This window comes from Gambusia affinis, linkage group LG14 (genome assembly GCF_019740435.1).
Source record: "Gambusia affinis linkage group LG14, SWU_Gaff_1.0, whole genome shotgun sequence".
Classification (NCBI taxonomy): domain Eukaryota; kingdom Metazoa; phylum Chordata; class Actinopteri; order Cyprinodontiformes; family Poeciliidae; genus Gambusia; species Gambusia affinis.
Genome location: NC_057881.1, coordinates 18,982,953 through 19,001,321, shown reverse-complemented (window position 1 = coordinate 19,001,321; position 18,369 = coordinate 18,982,953). Strand labels below are relative to the sequence as shown.

Below are 18,369 nucleotides of genomic sequence, written 5' to 3'. Positions count from 1 at the left end.
CCTGAAAAGCCGAGAGGGGCTTCGACGGAGCGGCGGTGGACTCGGGAGCCGATGACATTGAAAGTGCAGGACAGCTTGTACGCTAATGCTAACGGCTAAAAGCGATTAGAACCGAACCGATGCATCTGAATTAAGATCGGCTTCTAGTTCCGGTTCAATTAGAACACCAGAATTAAGTATTCAATTTGTTAAATTGGCAGGAAACCTTCTTCTGTGAGCGAAAGCATGGAAAGGTCGAGTTGGTCAATTGCTTCCGGGACAATAGGAGGTTGTATTTAGCTTCCGCTCTAGATGTTTTCAAAATAAAAGCATTATTTAATGCGCGAGCGAGTGTAGATGTTTTTCTGTGGAAAAGGGCTGTTTTAATCCAAAAATTTTGGGAAGCCTCTCCCCCCACGCTATTTTGAGTTTAATTGAAAGACAAAGTCACAGCAAAAGAATTTGGATTACTTTTCTTAAAGATGCTCAAATTAATTAAAAAATATACATGTATCAAATTATTCAAGAATTTCAACATTTTCCTCTATTTAAGCCATTGTTTAGTTTGTATTAATAAATACCTGAGATAAGTTGCCCCCCACCCACCTTCTTCAAATCAGACTAAATTGGTGTCATAGGTCTGTGCTACGTTTGTGCTGGTTTGTTCAGCAAAAACTTTCGTTTGTGCTGCTATCAAGATATAAAGAAATGTTTCTAGAGGTCATCAAGGGTCAACCAGCCCCCCCATCTTCCTCAAATCAGACGAAATGGGTGTCAATTAACTCGACAACGTTTGTGCAACAAAAAATGTCGTTTGTGCTGCTTTGGCTTTGAAGATATTAATGAAAGGTTAAAGGTCAACCGGCCCCCCACTTTTATGAAATCAGACAAAATTGGTGTCAAACGTTTTGCACAAACCAGCACAAACGTAGTCGAGTTAATTGACACCCATTTCGTCTGATTTGAGGAAGGTGTGGGGGCCGGTTGACCTTTGATGACCTCTAGAAACATTTCTTTGCATCTTTAAAATGATAGCAGCACATACTAAAATTTGTGCTGCACAAACCAGAACGTAAGCTTGAAACTTTTGTAAAACATTTTTTATTTTATAAGTTTCTTAAACTTCAACCGAAGACAATTTCATTTTGTATGTTTTCAAAAGAACATTTTAACGCCAAATTTGAGAGTTTAAATCACTTTTAGATAACTTTTATTTTAAAGCGACTTAAAAATAAAAAGAAACATGAAAACATAAAGCAAAATCTAACTTTAGCCAAGGTAAAAAAAAAAAAAAAAAAAAAATTGACATTCAGAATAAGCCAAGCTCTCCTTAGCAAACAAAAATAATGTTTACTCAGCTGTGCTGACTTTGGACTTCTGAACCCGAAAACGCGCACGATGTTCATTTCTCTAGAAAAGCGGAAGATGCTGGTTGTCGTTCTGCTCCTCTTTAGTCTCGGTGAGGCCGAGTCCGCTGGGGACTCGTACGTGGCTGCCGTGTACGAGCACAGAGTCGTCCTGAACCCGAACCCTCGCATCCCCGTGACCCGCCGCGAAGCCCTGATCCACATGCAGAAGAACCTGGATATCTACGAAGAGCAGGCTGCTAAAGCTGCACAGCAGGTAGGCTGCTGGACTGGGAAGGCTGAAGTAAATGCCCATGATTATAGCTGTTGAGTAATGTCAATTGCTAGAAGAAAAATAAAAATGTCATCAATCATTGGCAAAAACATTCTTGTTGACCACTTCAACTTTTTATCACCTTCCGTTCAGACGTTTCAATTTATTTTACACAAAGTAGTAAAAAAGTATAAAGGGGAAGAATATCAAACTAAAAAATATATATCAGCAAATTAATGTCTGAAAACATTAATTTCATTATAAACTGTTCAATTAAGCCATAAGAGGAATAACATTTTGGCGAAATTTCAAGCTGATTTAGATTCTAAAACATTATCCCAGGCTTTGGATATCTATCTCACATCGGAAGGAAGGAAAGAAGGAAGTAGCAAAAGAAAGAAAAGATCAGTGTTCAGACTGAATTCCATTAACATTTAGGTGAAAGAAGGGATCTATTTTTTTTCTTAAAAAGGATAAACTCATTATGTCCTTTAATTCACTAGTTGTTTCTTTCTCTGCTCTCTCAGGGAGCCCAGATACTTGTGTTTCCAGAAGATGGTATTCACGGTTTTAACTTCACCCGTTCATCCATTTCCGGATACTTGGAAACCATTCCTGACCCTCAGGAGGAGAGCTGGAACCCCTGCACCGAGCCTGACAAATACAACAACACCGAGGTTAAAAGACAGATATTTGTTGACACTTTTAGGGTTACATGTATACACCAATAACTTTACCTGGACCAGAGGGGCATTTGTATCAAGTTTATGAGTTTCTTTTAGGTTCTCCAGCGACTGAGCTGCATGGCCCGTCGCAATAACCTCTACCTGGTGGCAAACATGCCTGATCTGCAACCCTGTCCCTTGAGGACAGTCCCGTCCACATGCCCCCCTGATGGACGCTGGCAGTTTAACACCAATGTGGCTTTCAAGTACTGGGCAAACCTTGAATACAAAAGTGATCAAGTACACAAATGCATTGTGGAAGTTAATGCAAACCTGTCCTTATTCCCTTCCACACAGTTCTGATGGTCTGCTGGTGGCACGTTACCATAAATATAACCTCTTTTTTGAAGAATCCTTTGATACGCCTCCAAAGCTTGAGCTCATCACATTTGATACACCCTTCGCTGGAAAGTTTGGTCTCATCATCTGCTTTGACATCCTGTTCCACGATCCCACAGTAGCCCTGGTGAAAATGGTAGGAAACTTCAACCACACAGACCTGTTCAACTGAACCAACTCTCTCTTTACTTGTCCTTTTGTTTCTTTTCCAGGGTGTGCGTCAGCTGATTTTCCCCACAGCGTGGATGAATGAGCTCCCCCTTCTGGATTCAATCCAGTTTCACAGGGCCCTCAGTCTTGGGGCCAATGTTACGGTTCTGTCTTCAAACCTTCGAAATGACCAGCTCAGAATGACAGGAAGTGGTATCTACACCCCATTTTCTGCTACCTTCCACCACGCCGTGAAGGGAGACCCAGAGGAGGGCCGACTGCTTGTGGCCACAGTCCCAGTCTTGAGTCCAGTTGGGATGAACAATGCAACTGAATCAATGTCACCTTCGCCTGCAGAGTCTGATCACTGCCACACAGATCGCTGTGGTGATTTTCCTTCACCTCCTTCCTCTTACCCCACCTTCATAGGAACCATGATGCACGACCCATTTAAATTTGTCCTCATAAAGGAGGCAGAAGGCAATCTGACGGTGTGTGATGGTAAATTCTGCTGCCACGTTCAATACAAGTGGACAGCACATGACGAAAGGAAGGAACTGTATGCAATGGGAGCATTTGCAGGAACGCACACCTTTGATGGACGATATGCCTTGCAGGTAGGCATTACAATATCACCACAATCTTATGTATAGCATAGAATCACAACACACACACACACATTTGCACGGCTATCTTTGTGGGGACTTTCCATTGACTTCCATTCATTTCTACAGCCTAAACCTTACCCTTACCCTAACCCCACCCATTACATACCTAACCCTAACCAAAACTCAGTTCACACCTTAGTCCTAAATCTGACCCCTGACCAAAAATCAGCGTTTCCCCTTGTGGGTGCCAGGCTTCGGTCCCCACAAAGAGCAGTGGGTCCCCACAACGTAGTATGCATCAGGAAAACGGTCCCCACAAGGTAGTAGAAACAAACGCACGCACACTCACACACACACTACTCAAAAAGTCTGGGATAGTTGGCTTTTGGTGAAATAAGTAAAAATCTTATTAACTTTATGCTTTAACATATTATGTAAGCAAAAGCAAGGAATGGTGATTTCCTCATCTCAATTTATTGAATAAAACATCAACATCTGCATCTGGGTATGTATGTCACAACAAAAAAGTTTCACAATAAGTTGGTGGCCATAATTTCTTTTCGATGCGAGTAGCATTCATCAACAAGTTCCACAGGGCACTATTCACCACGGTTGTCTGTGTGCTGTGCCTGATGGACATACACCTGTTTGCCTTTCTGTGATTCTAGTATCTCTGTTACAACCATCTGATTACACTCGGTGACACGCTCACCTCAGTGCCCACCAATATCTGAGAGTGTTGTGTTTGAAGCCTTGCATTGGCAAGGTACTCTTGATCTATTTTCTGGTGCCGTCTTGGTCTCATGATGTCTTAATGTGAACAGCATGATGGAGAAAACTGGTTAAACACAAATTCCGATAGAAGCAGGGAAGTCATTGCTCGATTTGTGGATCTGTTGTAAATTTTGTTGCGACTCTGATCATTTTGAAGATTATGTCTTACGGCTAGTGAAAACCCAATTTTCATCTTCCTGAACATTTGAATATGGTCAGTATGAAATTATTTTTAATGCAGAAGCACTGGCCTACTGTTCATGTATATTGCACAGTTTATACCCAGTACTTAGTCATGGCTCTGTTGGCATGGAGTCCATCTGCACATGGCTCTGGCGAGGTGTTATGGAAGCACAGGTTGTTTTGATAGCAGACTTTAGTTTGTCTACGTTTCTCGCTGATTCTCATCTTCATCTTGATAATACTCCATAAATTCTCTGTGGGGTTTAGGGTCAAGTGAGCTTGCTGGCCAATCAAGCACAACCATACCTTGGTTATTAAAGTAGATATTGGTAATTTAGGCAGTATGCACAGGTGCAAAGTCCTGCTGGAAAATTACACCAGAATCTCCAGAGAGAGCGAGAGAGAAGTGACTTTGGACTTGATAAGGAACGTTGGATCGATACCATCAGATGGCATGGCTCTTCAAATTGTTATTACTGTAGAAATTGATGTTAGACCTCAGGCAACACAGATCTGGTTCCTTTTGGACATTGATATTGTTAAATTTACTTTTCTTTTCAACTGAAGACTTTGTACCACAGAATAACAATCCAGTATTTATTCTCATTAGTACAGGTAAGACACATTTAACGCTGACTCTAGTTTAGGTGTGTGGCTTAACACAGGAACTGCAACACACTTATCCTTGTTGTTTGACCACCTTCTCCACCATAGTTTTTCCATCCACTCAACATTCTATTGACACTCTTGGATTCAGCAATCTGTCCTCATGGAGGTTTTCAGTAACTGAAACCAAGTGGCTGTGAATCAAAATTGTGGGTTTAATTTCACTGTTGAAAACAATTATCAAGATTAACAAACCTATACTTTGGAAATTTGTCACGCCGCGTAAAAGTAACCCATCGAATACGAGTTACACTTATTGAGCTAAATTGCTAAATAAACAATTTCACTGAAGTCCAGCTGCATTTACCTCTCTTCCACACAGGTATGTGCAGTGGTCCGCTGTGCAGGGCTGGAGGCCAGCTCATGTGGGCAGAAAGTGGAGGAGGCGGAGTCTAAGATGGACTTCCTGTTGGAGGCAACTTTCCAGACAGATTACGTGTACCCTTCAGTTCTGGTGAACCGCATGGCGGTGGAGCAACCGGATAAGCTGGAGAAAGCAACAGGTGGGAGATTGGCCATGAAACACTCCAACCTGAGCGGAGGCCTGATGACTGCCTGTCTGTACGGACGAATGTACCAGCTGGATAATGAATGATCTGCTGTGGAACACCAGAGTGACACTTTAATCGAGTTCTGATTGAGATTATGGATGACAGATCTCACATCTTGTGATGTACAAACTAAATAAAACAAATCTTTTTATTCATCTGTTACTTAATTCTTTTTACAAACAATACACCAAACAGCATCCAACCTGTCTGAACTTTGCATATTTCTCAAAAGGCAATATTTAGTCATGTCTTTATATCTCTCTCTCTCTCCCTCTCACACGCACACACACACACACAAACATGCATCTACACACTGTCTCCAGTACAGAATACAAACATGATGCAGTTACATCATTGCGGGATTCAAGGGTTCGTTCAGCTCGTCAGTCAACAGACGTCTGAATCGTGTGTACAGTAACGAGGTCTGACATCCACCTGGCGTCAGAATCAGCTCAAAGATTTAGTCCACACTTAAAAAATAAATACAAAAAAAAAAATCTATACCAATGTCATCCTCCTGGGAAAGGTGACCACGCAACGCAACATTATTAATGTTCATGAGTAACGGTCGTTAGTGTCTACCATGATAGCTCAAAGAAACAAGTTATAAAAAAACAAAACAAACTGAAGTACAGTCAGCTGGTCCCACAAGGTTCTCCCTCCGTTCCCTCTGAGCTTCACTTGATGCTCATTTGGAGGAACAACCTTTCAAAAGGGTTAAAATCCACATACAGTACAGGCTTAACTCATTAAAAAAGGAAATACTGTTGTTAAGTTTTAAAAGATACTGGTCATCTTACTGACCATACAGTGCTTTCATAGAAGTGTCGTGTTTATGCTCCAGCCCTGCATCGGTATGCACCTCAGGGACCAAAGTACAGAGCCTTGCAAAAGTATTCATACCACTTCAACTTTTTCACGTTTTGTCATCTTACAACGACAGACTTCTAAGCGATGCAAATGAGGATTTCATGCAAGTTAGTGAACAAAAGGTAGTGAATAATTATAAAGTAGAAGGAAGCGCAGTAACCATTTGACGTCAGCTACATTTATAGAATCATAGTGGAGAAGTTTTAACACAAGGTTAGGTTATAAACAGTTACTCCAGTTCCGCAGTTGAGATCAATATTTAACATGTTGGCAAAACATTATAGGAAACAAAGCTGTGGAAAGCTTCCAGGGACTGGATGTGGGGTTTAGCACATAGCAGAAAAAAGGCCCTAAACACAATCAGAGTTGCCATTTAATGTTTTAGATCAAAGTGGATTTACTTTGAAGTCAAACTGAAACTCTGTAGCAAGACTTCTAAGAATGATCTTCACAGACGCTCTCCATCCAATCCGATTGAGGCTGCATTATTTCGCAAAGAATAACCGACAAAAAAAATTCACATAAAATACCAATAAAATAAACTGAAGTTTGTTGCTGTAATGTGACAAGATCTGAAAAACATCAATGGGTAGGAATGCAATTGCAAGGCACTATATGTGGTTTGTATAAAAAGCTAAAATTATTTAAAGGAAGTTTATCCCAAAAATTCACCTGCTCTACTTTCCCCATCTTTCAGTCAGTCATCTATTAAGGCTCCTGAGTGGTTGGCTAGCCTGCCGGGATCGTGAGGCCGTCCCCAAAAGTCCTCAGTAGGTCTCCGAGTCCGAGTCGTTCAGTTCGTCGTCCGCGGAAACGGAGGACAGCGGCCTCTCTGGCCTGCAGTATGAGGCGTGGTCAGGTCTCAGAGACGGTGGAGTATCGAACGCAACTCCTTTGGAGACGTGGTTTGAGGTCGGGTGGTGGTTAATCACCGCCTGGGTGAGAGACAAAGCGGGAATGGCGGCGATCGTCACCATGGGGGAGGCGGGCATCATCGAGTTGAGGATGAGGGCCAAGCAGTCGGCTACGTCGCGATTCGGAGCGCAAGCCAAAGCTGGAGTGTAGCCTGAGAACGTAGCGGGAGAAGACATATTTAACACATCGCTGTTGCAGTTGGTGAAATCACCGAGACGGATGCTGACCGTTCTCATCCACCGCCAAAACGCTGGCTCCTTTTCCCAGCAGCTCCTGGACCACCACGGTTAGCCCCATCCTGGCTGCTACGTGCAGCGGCCTGTAAGAAGAAGACGGTTCAAATGTGCATCCAGTCAGAGCTCAGCCGTGTTCAGCATTTGCAAACTACATACGTCTGGAGAGCAGCATTGGTGCAGTTGATCAGGTTCCTGTCGCTGATCTTCTCGAGGATCAACAACGCACTCGTTTCGTGGCCCTGAGAAGAACAGAAAACAACAAAGCGCTTGTAAAACTGATCACATCTGCAAAACAACCGAAGAGTCTTTACTGGAGTGCGATACAGCTCCTTCTTCAAGATTTCGCACGGAACCTGACTGAGTTTAGTATCTTTAAGTCAACACAGATGTGCAGCTGCAGTAACGCATGCAATCCTTCAAAAATATGCAGCTCAAACTACAAGCAGCTGTTCATGTTCCTTCTCTTGTTGTTCAGAAGCTCTACCTTTGTGTGCAGATAAAAAAAAAAAAAAAAAAAAAATCACCACCACCACTAGATGGAAGCCTGAAACTGTTCCAAATAGAGGCTTTCAGTCATCCTCTAACTAAATAAAATGTGTCGAGAGCTAAAAAAAAACATCTCTTTGAAATAAGAAAGGTACCTACTGTATCAAATGTGTTTAGTTTGTTTTCTGGTTGAATTAAAAGACCCATTTTCAAGTTTTAAAACAACAACAAAGAATCAAACACGTTCTGTAATGAAATTTGTTATATTCATGGAAAGCAAGAAAAAAAAAAAGTCTGCATTTTGCAGGCATGCCACAAAAATCAAGACAATTACTTTAAAGGTAAAGGTTCTTACTTTGCTACAAGCCAGATGCAGAGCCGTGTTCCTGTCTACATCCTGCAGGGACAAGTCTGTTTTCCCACTGCTCACCAGCACCTCTGCAAAACATGTAACCCCAACATCACAGAATGGAGATAAAAACAGTACAAATGAACCAAAGGACACTTTCAAATTATTTGACTCATTATGGTTATTAATAATGTCTTGTGATAGTACTCTAAATGGCAGGAAGTAAATTGAAATATAACAAAATTAGATTTTTTTTGAGGATTTTCTCAAACATACCCGATACACCTGACTGGTCTGAAAACAAAACAAACAAACAAACAAACAAAAAAAAATTCTCCTATTCAAATAACTGATGTATAAAATATAAAACCACCTTTACTTCAATTACGCAGATCAGTAACTCACTGAGTCATTAGGAGGAATAAGTATTCATTACATTGAACAAACTGGTAAAAGAGCTTTCTGCTCAAATAAAATATAAATAATCACTTGACTTTCTGTAAGAGGTAGTGGCTAAATGTTTATTACAGCATTACAACAAAACTATGCAGGTAAACTATCAAGCACTTTCCAAAACTTGAATACACCTCGTTGAAACTCGAGCCTTTTCAACGATTTCAAGCACCCGTACAATCAGTGAGCGCGCTCACCCACAGCGTTGGTCTGTCCGTTCAGAGCTGCCATCATCAGCGGTGTTTTGTGTGCGAGCGCGTCGACAGCGTTAGCTTGAGCGCCGTGGCTCAGGAGAAGGGAAATGCACTCCACGTGGTCGGAAAACGCAGCAGCATGGAGGGGGGTTCTGCAATACCGGAGGTTCGTATTAAAGTTTGAGTTCGCGCTCAATCAATAATAAAAACTGCACTTTCCATCATTTCCTACCTTCCCTTGGAGTCCGAGGTGTTGACGATGTTTGCACCCAGGCAGTCGATTAGCATCTCGGCCACGCCCTCGTTATCATTCATACTGAAACCGGAAAAGTGTCGTATACCTTTAGACATCACCTCCATACACACACACCTGCATTTAGGAGGACAAATAGTCTTACACAGCACAGTGCAGCGGGCTGAAGGAGTTTCCCTTGATCTTCCTGAATGCCTCATGATCCAACAAAACCTCCACACATGCATCATAACCTGCAAGACGGTAGGAACGGCAGAACATAAATGCTCCGTGGGAAGTTCACGCAGAACAGAAACCCAGGCATGTTGAATTCCTGTACCGTTATAGCAGGCCCAGTGTAACGGCGTGTAGCCTTGGCTGTCTGTGAGGTGAGGGAGGGAGGGGGGCGTGGTCTGCAGGAGAGTTCCCAGGACCCCCACGTGGCCACAAGCCGAAGCCAGGTGCAGCGAGGTGCGGCCCCGGGTGTCCTTCACACACACGCTGGCCCCTCGCTGGAGGAGGGCCTCCACACACTCATCCTGGCCTGTGGCAGCCTGTGAAACATAGGGGGGGGAAAAAAACAGGCAAAATCTTCCATTATATTACAGATACACTTAATACAGCTGAATAGTCACCAAGGCAAAAAAAAAAAGTTACCCAGAATGTTTTTTGCAATTATTTTAGTTCACTTGAAATAAGACTAAACTAACTCACAAGTAACTTTTCTACAACAACAAAAAACAAACAAACATATGAGCTTGTTTTAAGTCAATAATTATTGATGAAAGTATAAGTCAGTTTTGTCCCATTTCAAGTGTGCCAAGATATTTGAACTACAAATTAGAACAAAAACACTTGGTAACATTTTGTGTTTCTGCAGTGAAAAATAATATATATATAAAAAAATATATAATAAAATCCTATTGAGGGGTTCCGAAGATGATTGTTAAAACTTCCCACATTTTTATGAATTATATTATTTACTTTTGATTCTACAAACGGGTTTAAACTTTAATAAAGAAAAACGCATAGCCGTAAAGTGGAAGAAAAAGTTTAAATTTCTGCCAGTATGAATAAATTTGGAACAGCCCCATCAGACAAAAGTTAACCGTTTGGATAAATAATAAAGACCGCAACAAAGTTACACAAAAAAAAAAAAGACATTTTGAAACAGACGCAAAACCTTTCCACCATCTACCACCATACAATTAGAGTCACAGCATTAGTTTGATCGTCTCACCCCGCGGTGCAGGGCTGTCCGACCCCAACGGTCCTGAGTCTCCACACAGGCTCCTTGATTGAGCAGAGAGTACACACACTCTGTGTGTCCGTTCAGCACTGCCAACATCAGGGGAGTCCTGTGGGAAAATAATCCGCAACTCATCCATTTATTCTCATCCCCACACCACATCTGTGGACAAATCAGTCTAATAAAAAAATTAAATAAAATAAAATAAAAAAAATTCCAGCCAAAGTCATTTGTTTTCTCTGTGATCACACTCACTGTCTGTTGTTGTCCTGTGCATCCACATTGATGTGTTGATTGTTGCTGCTCAGAAGCAGGTGCAGGCACTCTGGGTGGCCATTCATAGCTGCAGACAGACAGAAACAGGCAAGTTTCGTTCATTTTTCTGCAATGAAAAACAACTTTAAAAGCTAGAAAATATAACCACTTCATTTGATGTTAAAATCAATGATGTTACCTGCAGCATGTAAGGCTGTCTTTTTGTATATATAGTCGCGGGTCATGGGGGAGGCTCCGTGATGGAGCAGCAGGGACACGCATTCCTGGTGGCCCCTGGAGCAGGCTAAACTTAGCGGGGTGCGTCCGTCCGGGCTGCGCACGTCCACGTCCAGCAGGGATACCAGGAGAACGTCCAGCGCCCCGCAGTGTCCGTGGTAAGCCTGATTAAATGGAAAGCAAACACCAACAGATCCAGTTGGCTTTGGAGCACGAAAAAGGTAACTAAAATCCTGGACGCTTAACGCCAGAAACAAGACTCTCTTAAATGTTCAAACTAACCGCCAGATGGAGTGGACTTAGAGGGGCCTGACTGTCTGAGTCCCTCAGGATGTCGGTTCCTGAGGTCTCCATTAACTAAAACACACACAAAAAACTATTTACATATCACAGAAGTGACGCGTCACTGGCTTAATAAGCTCTCTTCTTACCACATCAAGCGGTCTCACACTTGCGATCTGAAGGGAATAAAAACAAAAACAATTAGAAACATGCACCTGATCTTGAAAACATTTGCACCGACTGCAGGATCTGTGCTCACCAGTTCCAGACAGAGTGTGCGGCCGTAGGCAGAGGCGTAGTGCACGGCGTTGTAACCCTGCCTGTCCTTCACGCCTGGGTCTGCATCGTTCCTCAGCAGGTACTCCACACATCTAGGAAAGACCAAACAGTGTGTTTTTACTTTTATCCTTTGATTAAAATACTTGTGGAGTATATGCAAATGGGTCGCAATAAACACAAAGACAAACTTACTTTCCCTCCCTGTCGGCAGCCGCCGCGTAGTGCAAAGGGCTGCAGCTGTTCTGATCCAGATCGTTAACACTGGCCCCAGAGCCCACCAGAGCAAACACACACTGGTAGTTACAGTTGGCTGATGCGTAGTGTAGCGGAGCCCTGCGAGGGTTGGAAAGATTAAAAATCAACACCAGCTACAACCAGTGACAGCTTTGTGATACAGATATTGCTTTTCTAGAAATGATAACGATGCTTTAATTTAGGACTGAAACAATTAATCGAATTAATCGGGATGAATCAATTATTGAAAAAATTTTCAACTAATTTAGTAATGGATTAATCATTGGCTAGAGTTTTTTTTTTTTTCCCCCCCATATACAATGCACAGTTTGCTAGAAACATTCAAGTGTTCACTAAAGGAATCCCTGATTGTTCCAATTTAGGCAAAAAAAAATTTGATTTTGTCATTTAAAAAGGAATTGAATCGTTTGTTTATTTTCATCTTTTAATGCATTTCTAAAACTGTACAAGGAGGCTTAAATAAAAAATATGTGGAATATGCCAACATTTTTATCAGATTAATTGTCAGAACAATCAATGACTAAAATACTCATTAGTTGCAGCCCTACTTGAATTTACCTGCCAAAGTTGTCCTTCCTGTTGAAGTCGGCTCCTGTGTTCAACAGCAGGTTCAGACACTCCAGGTTTCTGTTTGAAAAGACGATGGTTACAACTGACAGCAAATTCAAAGACGTACAATTTTAATACACAAACACACACACAAAAAAATACATGAACAGGGAAAACAAAACCCCCCAAAGATCCCACAGTAAGCAGGAATACACACCCTCCGGCTGCAGCTGCATGCAGACAGGTCCTTCCAAAGTCATCGGGGGTGTCTATGACAAATCCTGTACAAAATATGCAGTCGGCATCAATTTGGATGTCAAGCAGGTGAGTCCGCTGGCATGAGATGGTGTGAGCGAGACTTTTACCTGAGGACAGCAGCTTCCTGCAGCAATCGGAGAAGCCGCTGAGAGCTGCCAGGTGTAGCGGTAACATCCCGTGAATGCCTCTCCTGAAATAAGAAAAAAAAACTAAGAACAAGTTCTTGCAAGGCAAACGTCGCGTGTCTAAAACAAAAATCTAATTGTGGGGAAACACACACAGATGGCTAAATGTCAGCATAACTGACTTGGCCGTGCTGGCTCCATCTTTGATGAGCGACGTGATGATGAGCTCATGGCCGTAGCGGGCTGCGATGTGAAGGGCAGTGTTCCTGCTTCTGTCTTCACAGTCGATCTCAGCTCCTACGAACGCAGCAACAGAAAAGACTCGGATATGCACAAATTACAAAAAAAACCCAATATCCAGATAAATTTTAATCTTTAAACAAAACAAAGCTCACTCACCATTTTGAATGAGGGCCTGGGAGCAGGAGAAGCGCCCATGTGTAGCTGCCATGTGAAGCGGAGTCTTACCATCCTTACTCTGGACAGAGGAGACGTTTTACAAGAACCAAGTTACTGTGACTAGTTCTTTGAACAAACGTGAAGATAACTGGATCCCTGGTAGACAACACACACACGCACACACACACACAAAGAATGCCTGGGCAGCTTTCTGCCTCGGGCAGCCATTCCTCCCCCTCCAACTTGCCATATGGCCGTGCATCTTGAGGCTGTTGAAACACTGGTATCACGTTCCATCATTGCTACCAGAGTGTTAAGCAAACTGTCATTTCGGCTCTCTGCTCGACACTGAGCAGAACAGACATCATCAGCTCGGTGCCTTGCAAAACTAGGAAAACATTCTAATTTTGTCACATTACAGCAACAAACTTCAAGGGATTTTATTGGTATTTTCAGTGACCGACCAAAACAAGGCAGCCCATTATTCTGAAATGGAAGGTTAAGGGTTTGCAACATTTGCACATGTAGGGTCAGAGATTCTTTGCACAAAAGCCTAAACTCCGTCAGATTGGACAGAGAATTGATGTGGACAGTAATATTTAGGTCTTGCCATGGATTCTCAGTTGGCTTGACCATTTTTTCCTTATGAATACGCTTCAATACAAAGCATGCCCTGGCTGTATGTTTAGCGCCATTGTCCTTGTGCACAGCCGGTCGTTCTACCGCACAAAGCGGAAACTACACAGAACGCTGCATTTTGCTTACATGCAAACACAGCCTACTGCATGCAAGCCACACAGCTCAGTTTAGCTTACCTTCTGGGGTGTAGAACTATTAAAAGATAAAATGAATAAAAAGCATATTTTGTAACAGTTTTGATCTACTTTGTCATGGCCAATCACACAGATGGAAAAAAACTTAAAAAAATTTACGTTTGTAACGGTAAGGTGACAAAATGCACACAAGGCACTTTAAGAGCTGAAGATACTCTTAAAAAAATACATTTGTGCTTAACAGCTCACCCAAACAATATTTGTACATTAAACACAGCGTCCCGGTCAAACGTGTGTGCTTAAGCGTTTGTAAGAAAAAGTGCATCTAAATATCGACAAACCTTCAAGTTGATGCATGCTCCGTGGGCCAGCAGCAGCTCCTGGCACAGCGCACCTTGGCGTGAAGACGAAGCGAAGTGAAGTGCAGAAAAGCCTCTCTCGTTTACCTGGAGTAATGTAGCGAAATAATTAAGGGAAACGAGCCGAACGACCCCAGCAGGTTCTCTGGGAGTCGTTCACACTCACTTGATTTACGCTCGCTCCTGCCTCGATGAGCTCGCCAACCACCACGTCCTGTCCGTTGTAGCAGGCCAAATGGAGCGGCGTGTTGCCATAGGCATTAACCTCGTTCACCTAAGCAGAGAACAATCTTGTTTTAAAAAAACAAAAAAAACATACTATTTTAAAGTGCATGCAATGCAAATCCATTTCAATTTCACTAATCTGAGTAAGAAGCTAACTTTACATGAGGGTTTATGCAGGTTTCACCAACTAAAATGTAAGGCTTTTTAAGATCATTATAAAACCTAGAAATGCACAAAAGAAATTTGCATATTTTCTACAGCAGTGCTATCAAGGTTTTTTGCTACACAGAATACTGGGGAATAAAATTTAAGATCTGTTATTAATGTATTTAAGGCCTACTTACATTTTCTAAGGGATTTTAAGACATTTTAAGGTTGTAATCTGAGATGCATGAATTTAAGACTTTAAATATGCGCGGACGACTTGTAAATGAATGAACGACATGCAATCATGTGCACTGACATGGACACCCAGGCTCAGCAGGTAGTGCACTGTGCTGCTCATGCCACTGGAGGCGGCTGCATGAAGCGGCGTGTAAGCTTTCTTGTCCTTACAGTCGACCTCGGCTCCACTGGCCACCAGCAACTTAACAACCTCCAGGTGACCTGATACGGACAATTAGTGCACAGATGAAATGAATAAACAAAAGTCATCCGTTTCGAAATGGACCAGATCCTTTTTCTATAATCTCACCCATGTAGGCTGCCCAGTGGATGGCTCTCCTGTCCTTCTTGTCAAACGCATTAATGTTGGCTCCTCTGGAGAGCAGCAGCTTCACCATCTAACAAACATTTTTTTTTTTTTTTTTTTATTTAAAAAATGTTCACGTGCAGGCCACATTTGCAGAAAGAGAAGAAGTGTTGTACATTGCAATTGAAGCAGTTTGCATACAGTATAGTGGTTCTTTAATACAAATATGAATCCTCTTTTTCGGATCAGTGCGTTTGTTTCGGACGAATTAAGACAAGTAGGAGGAGAAAAATATGACAATATAGTCATGGACTGCATTCTTAAAGATTTGTCAATCATCAGCTTGATAGGCAGACACATTAGTTTACGTAAGCTGGGTGTAAGAGCAGAAAGTTTAGTTATTTTCACAAAAAGAGATGCAGAAATATAACCTCAAGCTAAATTATGCAGAAAGGAAGCCATAAAATCAACTATAAATCGTCCCAGATGGACTGAAAGACAGTAAACCCTTGTTCTGTGGTCATATGAGTCCACATGTCCATTAGTCTGTATGAGAAAAAAAATTGTCATGAGGTCTTCTTGCAGAACTGCCACAGTTAGAAAGAGTTTAATTTAAAAGGAAGGTTGATATAAAGCAGCAATATCTTGTGTTTCACCCAACTGGTTTCATTGTTTTTGACATATAATAAAGTCAGTGAGTCAGAAGGAACCCAATTTTTTATTTTGTTTTGTATTTGAGCGTCCGTCAAAAAGAGGTTCAAACAACTTACTTATTTGTTACATTTCAGAAACAAATGCAGAAAAAGGAATATAAGGCTTTCGCATTCTCATCCATGTGCATCAAAGTTACCAACCTCTACATGGCCACTGAAGGCAGCGTGGTGCAGCGCGGTGCGTCCCGCACGGTCCGATACGTTGACGTTGCTCAGCAGCGGCACCAGAGCTTCGGCGCAGCGGACCGCCTTGTTGCTGGCTGCTACGTGAAGCGGCGTCTGCCAGTTCTTGTCCCGAGCGTTTACGTCTGCGCTGTGCTTTAGCAGCACCGTCACCGCATCCTGCACACAATGGGAGCCACGGGTCAGGGCCGGGCAGACTGAGGGTCCGCTGGGTAACGCTCTAAGAAAATGTTTGGAGGTGGCCGTGTCACGCTTTGAAAATTCTTTGCTATATTTAGCGGCCTTTCACGCTTAGAATAGAACAAAGAAAGTGAAAGGATACGTTAGTGTGGGAACTCTGCCCAGGACCAAGAACAATGAGTAGAGAAATTCTTATGGCGTCTCAATAAGCTCATGTCTAAATAGCTAGATTGAATTTAACAGCTAGTAAAAGTATCTTATACCAGCAGGGAGATGGTCACTTAAAAGTGGTTACATTTCTCAGGTTTTGTGGGGTTCTTCATGTAAAGGTACATTAACCACACTTCAGATGTCACTGCTTGTCACACAATCACGCTTAACTAAATCATACATGAGAAGGTGTGTTTGTGTAACATGTTACCTCGCTACAAGAAGCCACAGCTCGGTGTAGAGGAGTCAACCACTTGTTATCTTTGGCATTAACCCTGGCTCCTTAAGTAAGAGAACAGATTAGAGTCAAGAAAAAAAGAAAAAAAAGAAAAAGATTTTACTAGCCTCACGTTTATGTTCATTTAACTAGAAAAACAAAATGACTTCAGAGAAATTGAGTCTACAAACACAGCTCACGTGGCTTCCAGGCAGAGAGAGCCAGCGGTGCCTGGAAGGCAAAACATCTCAGATGATTCTTTTTAGCACAGCTTCATGGTTAAAATAGGTCTAAAGCTGCACCTGTTGCTGGCTCTTCATACCATTGAGAAACCCTCCACACACACGCACACACACACACACACCAACACCAACGCTAACGCAATCACTCTGTTCCTACTCCTGCGTTACGCGGCAGCACCTCGTTATGTCCGACACGCATCATGCGATTGACAACTAGCAGGAAATGTTGTCTGTAGCGATGGGACAGCTGATGATGACCGTGAATAAGAAAACAAGGCGAAACAAATGTGAATGAATGAGATTAAAATTCTTTAGAAAGCTGGGGGAGGGGGGGGAATGACTAATTCAATTTGATAAAATAAACTACAGCTTTATGGTAAAGAAAACTTTTTTACTTATCTCGCTTTTCAGTTCAAACATTAGCATTTGACTTTTTGAAGTGTGTTCTGATAAGGCATTTTGTCTTGTAAAGAAAAACTCAGTATTTCCTTTAAGAATTGATTTTAATTACTGTCACTAAAACAAGCAAACTAACCTATCTTAACCACTATACAGAATTCAGCAAATATGTGGACAATGATCTGATTAAATCAAACTAACAATTACCCTCTATGCCGACAAATAAAGAGCAATTTGTGGAGAGACGGCGCCCACAATGAGAGACGGCGTTAAAAGAGGTAAACCTGTCACAGGCTACAAAACAACCTGAGTGGGGAGGAGGTTCATCTTTCAGCAGAGCAATGGCCAAAGGTCAGAGCTACAATTAATTATTTAGATCAAAGTCCAAACCTAAATCCAACTGAGAATTACTGCCAAGACTTCATAATTGGTGTTTACAGAGGATCTTAATAAAATCGCATTCATTTTGAGCCGTTTTACAAAGACGAATTGGCAAAAATGTTATTATCGATGAGTTAAACAAATAAACCCAAAGAAATACATGAAAATACTTAAGAGGCATAAATACTCTTAAGCTTTCGTGCCGAGGAGTGTGAAGAGACACAAGTCGTCAGACAGTGCATCAGAATGGCTGCAACTGAAGAAAGACGAATACCAAACCTAAAACAAAACATCAATTATTTCATTGGCAGCTGGGAAGTTTAACATTCCTGTGACGTTTACCTGAAAGGATGAGCAGCTCAATAATCTCAGCGTCTCCGAGGTAGGCTGCAGCGTGAAGAGGGGTTCGCTTCTCGTTGTCCTGGGGAGACGTTATGAGAATGAGCAGAGATGAGCACCTAAAGCGCAACAGCAGCATCCTCATTTTTCATATAAAAAGAAGGTCACGCATCTGAAATCTATAGACCTTACACTGTTACAGACCACAGGAAACACAAGCCTGGAGCCACAAGGAGAAA

The 18,369-nt window shown here is 42.1% G+C and overlaps 2 protein-coding genes across 6 annotated transcripts in view; one reads left to right on the top strand and one right to left on the bottom strand.

The window, feature by feature from the left end:
• The first annotated feature begins 1,354 nt into the window (after window positions 1-1,354).
• On the top strand, window positions 1,355-5,750 carry btd (biotinidase). The gene is made up of 6 exons (XM_044138339.1): window positions 1,355-1,602; window positions 2,127-2,276; window positions 2,382-2,530; window positions 2,622-2,799; window positions 2,876-3,430; window positions 5,367-5,750. Exons 1-6 carry the CDS (start codon window positions 1,378-1,380, stop codon window positions 5,637-5,639), a joined length of 1,530 nt encoding a protein of 509 aa, XP_043994274.1. The 5' UTR covers window positions 1,355-1,377; the 3' UTR covers window positions 5,640-5,750.
• LOC122843528 (serine/threonine-protein phosphatase 6 regulatory ankyrin repeat subunit A) overlaps window positions 5,711-18,369 on the bottom strand; it is a 29,280-nt gene continuing 16,621 nt past the window's right edge. For 3 of the 5 annotated variants that reach the window (XM_044138336.1, XM_044138337.1, XM_044138333.1), the window contains exons 3-28: window positions 18,134-18,212; window positions 16,764-16,834; window positions 16,121-16,321; window positions 15,270-15,357; window positions 15,039-15,181; window positions 14,517-14,624; window positions 14,333-14,437; window positions 13,219-13,297; window positions 13,002-13,116; window positions 12,654-12,884; window positions 12,446-12,514; window positions 11,825-11,965; window positions 11,613-11,724; window positions 11,503-11,529; window positions 11,354-11,428; window positions 11,034-11,235; window positions 10,835-10,922; window positions 10,571-10,688; window positions 9,671-9,884; window positions 9,497-9,584; window positions 9,331-9,414; window positions 9,102-9,250; window positions 8,458-8,540; window positions 7,773-7,855; window positions 7,608-7,699; window positions 5,711-7,531 (exon numbers count right to left, since the gene is read on the bottom strand). In XM_044138336.1, the coding sequence (XP_043994271.1) occupies window positions 7,233-7,531; window positions 7,608-7,699; window positions 7,773-7,855; window positions 8,458-8,540; window positions 9,102-9,250; window positions 9,331-9,414; window positions 9,497-9,584; window positions 9,671-9,884; window positions 10,571-10,688; window positions 10,835-10,922; window positions 11,034-11,235; window positions 11,354-11,428; window positions 11,503-11,529; window positions 11,613-11,724; window positions 11,825-11,965; window positions 12,446-12,514; window positions 12,654-12,884; window positions 13,002-13,116; window positions 13,219-13,297; window positions 14,333-14,437; window positions 14,517-14,624; window positions 15,039-15,181; window positions 15,270-15,357; window positions 16,121-16,321; window positions 16,764-16,834; window positions 18,134-18,212 (3,144 nt within the window). In that variant the 3' untranslated portion in view covers window positions 5,711-7,232. Of the gene's footprint in view, window positions 7,532-7,607; window positions 7,700-7,772; window positions 7,856-8,457; window positions 8,541-9,101; window positions 9,251-9,330; window positions 9,415-9,496; window positions 9,585-9,670; window positions 9,885-10,570; window positions 10,689-10,834; window positions 10,923-11,033; window positions 11,236-11,353; window positions 11,429-11,502; window positions 11,530-11,612; window positions 11,725-11,824; window positions 11,966-12,445; window positions 12,515-12,653; window positions 12,885-12,974; window positions 13,117-13,218; window positions 13,298-14,332; window positions 14,438-14,516; window positions 14,625-15,038; window positions 15,182-15,269; window positions 15,358-16,120; window positions 16,322-16,763; window positions 16,835-18,133; window positions 18,213-18,369 lie in introns of all 5 variants that reach the window. The other 2 variants (XM_044138334.1, XM_044138335.1) reach the window with 2 other exon arrangements.

Bases quoted from the DNA above. Each gene is read 5' to 3' on its own strand.
- btd (XM_044138339.1), top strand. From the start codon at position 1,378: ATGTTCATTTCTCTAGAAAAGCGGAAGATGCTGGTTGTCGTTCTGCTC. The intron at 2,531-2,621 runs GTACTGGGCAAA...CCTTCCACACAG, and splicing joins AACACCAATGTGGCTTTCAA to TTCTGATGGTCTGCTGGTGG. The intron at 2,800-2,875 runs GTAGGAAACTTC...TTTCTTTTCCAG, and splicing joins CAGTAGCCCTGGTGAAAATG to GGTGTGCGTCAGCTGATTTT.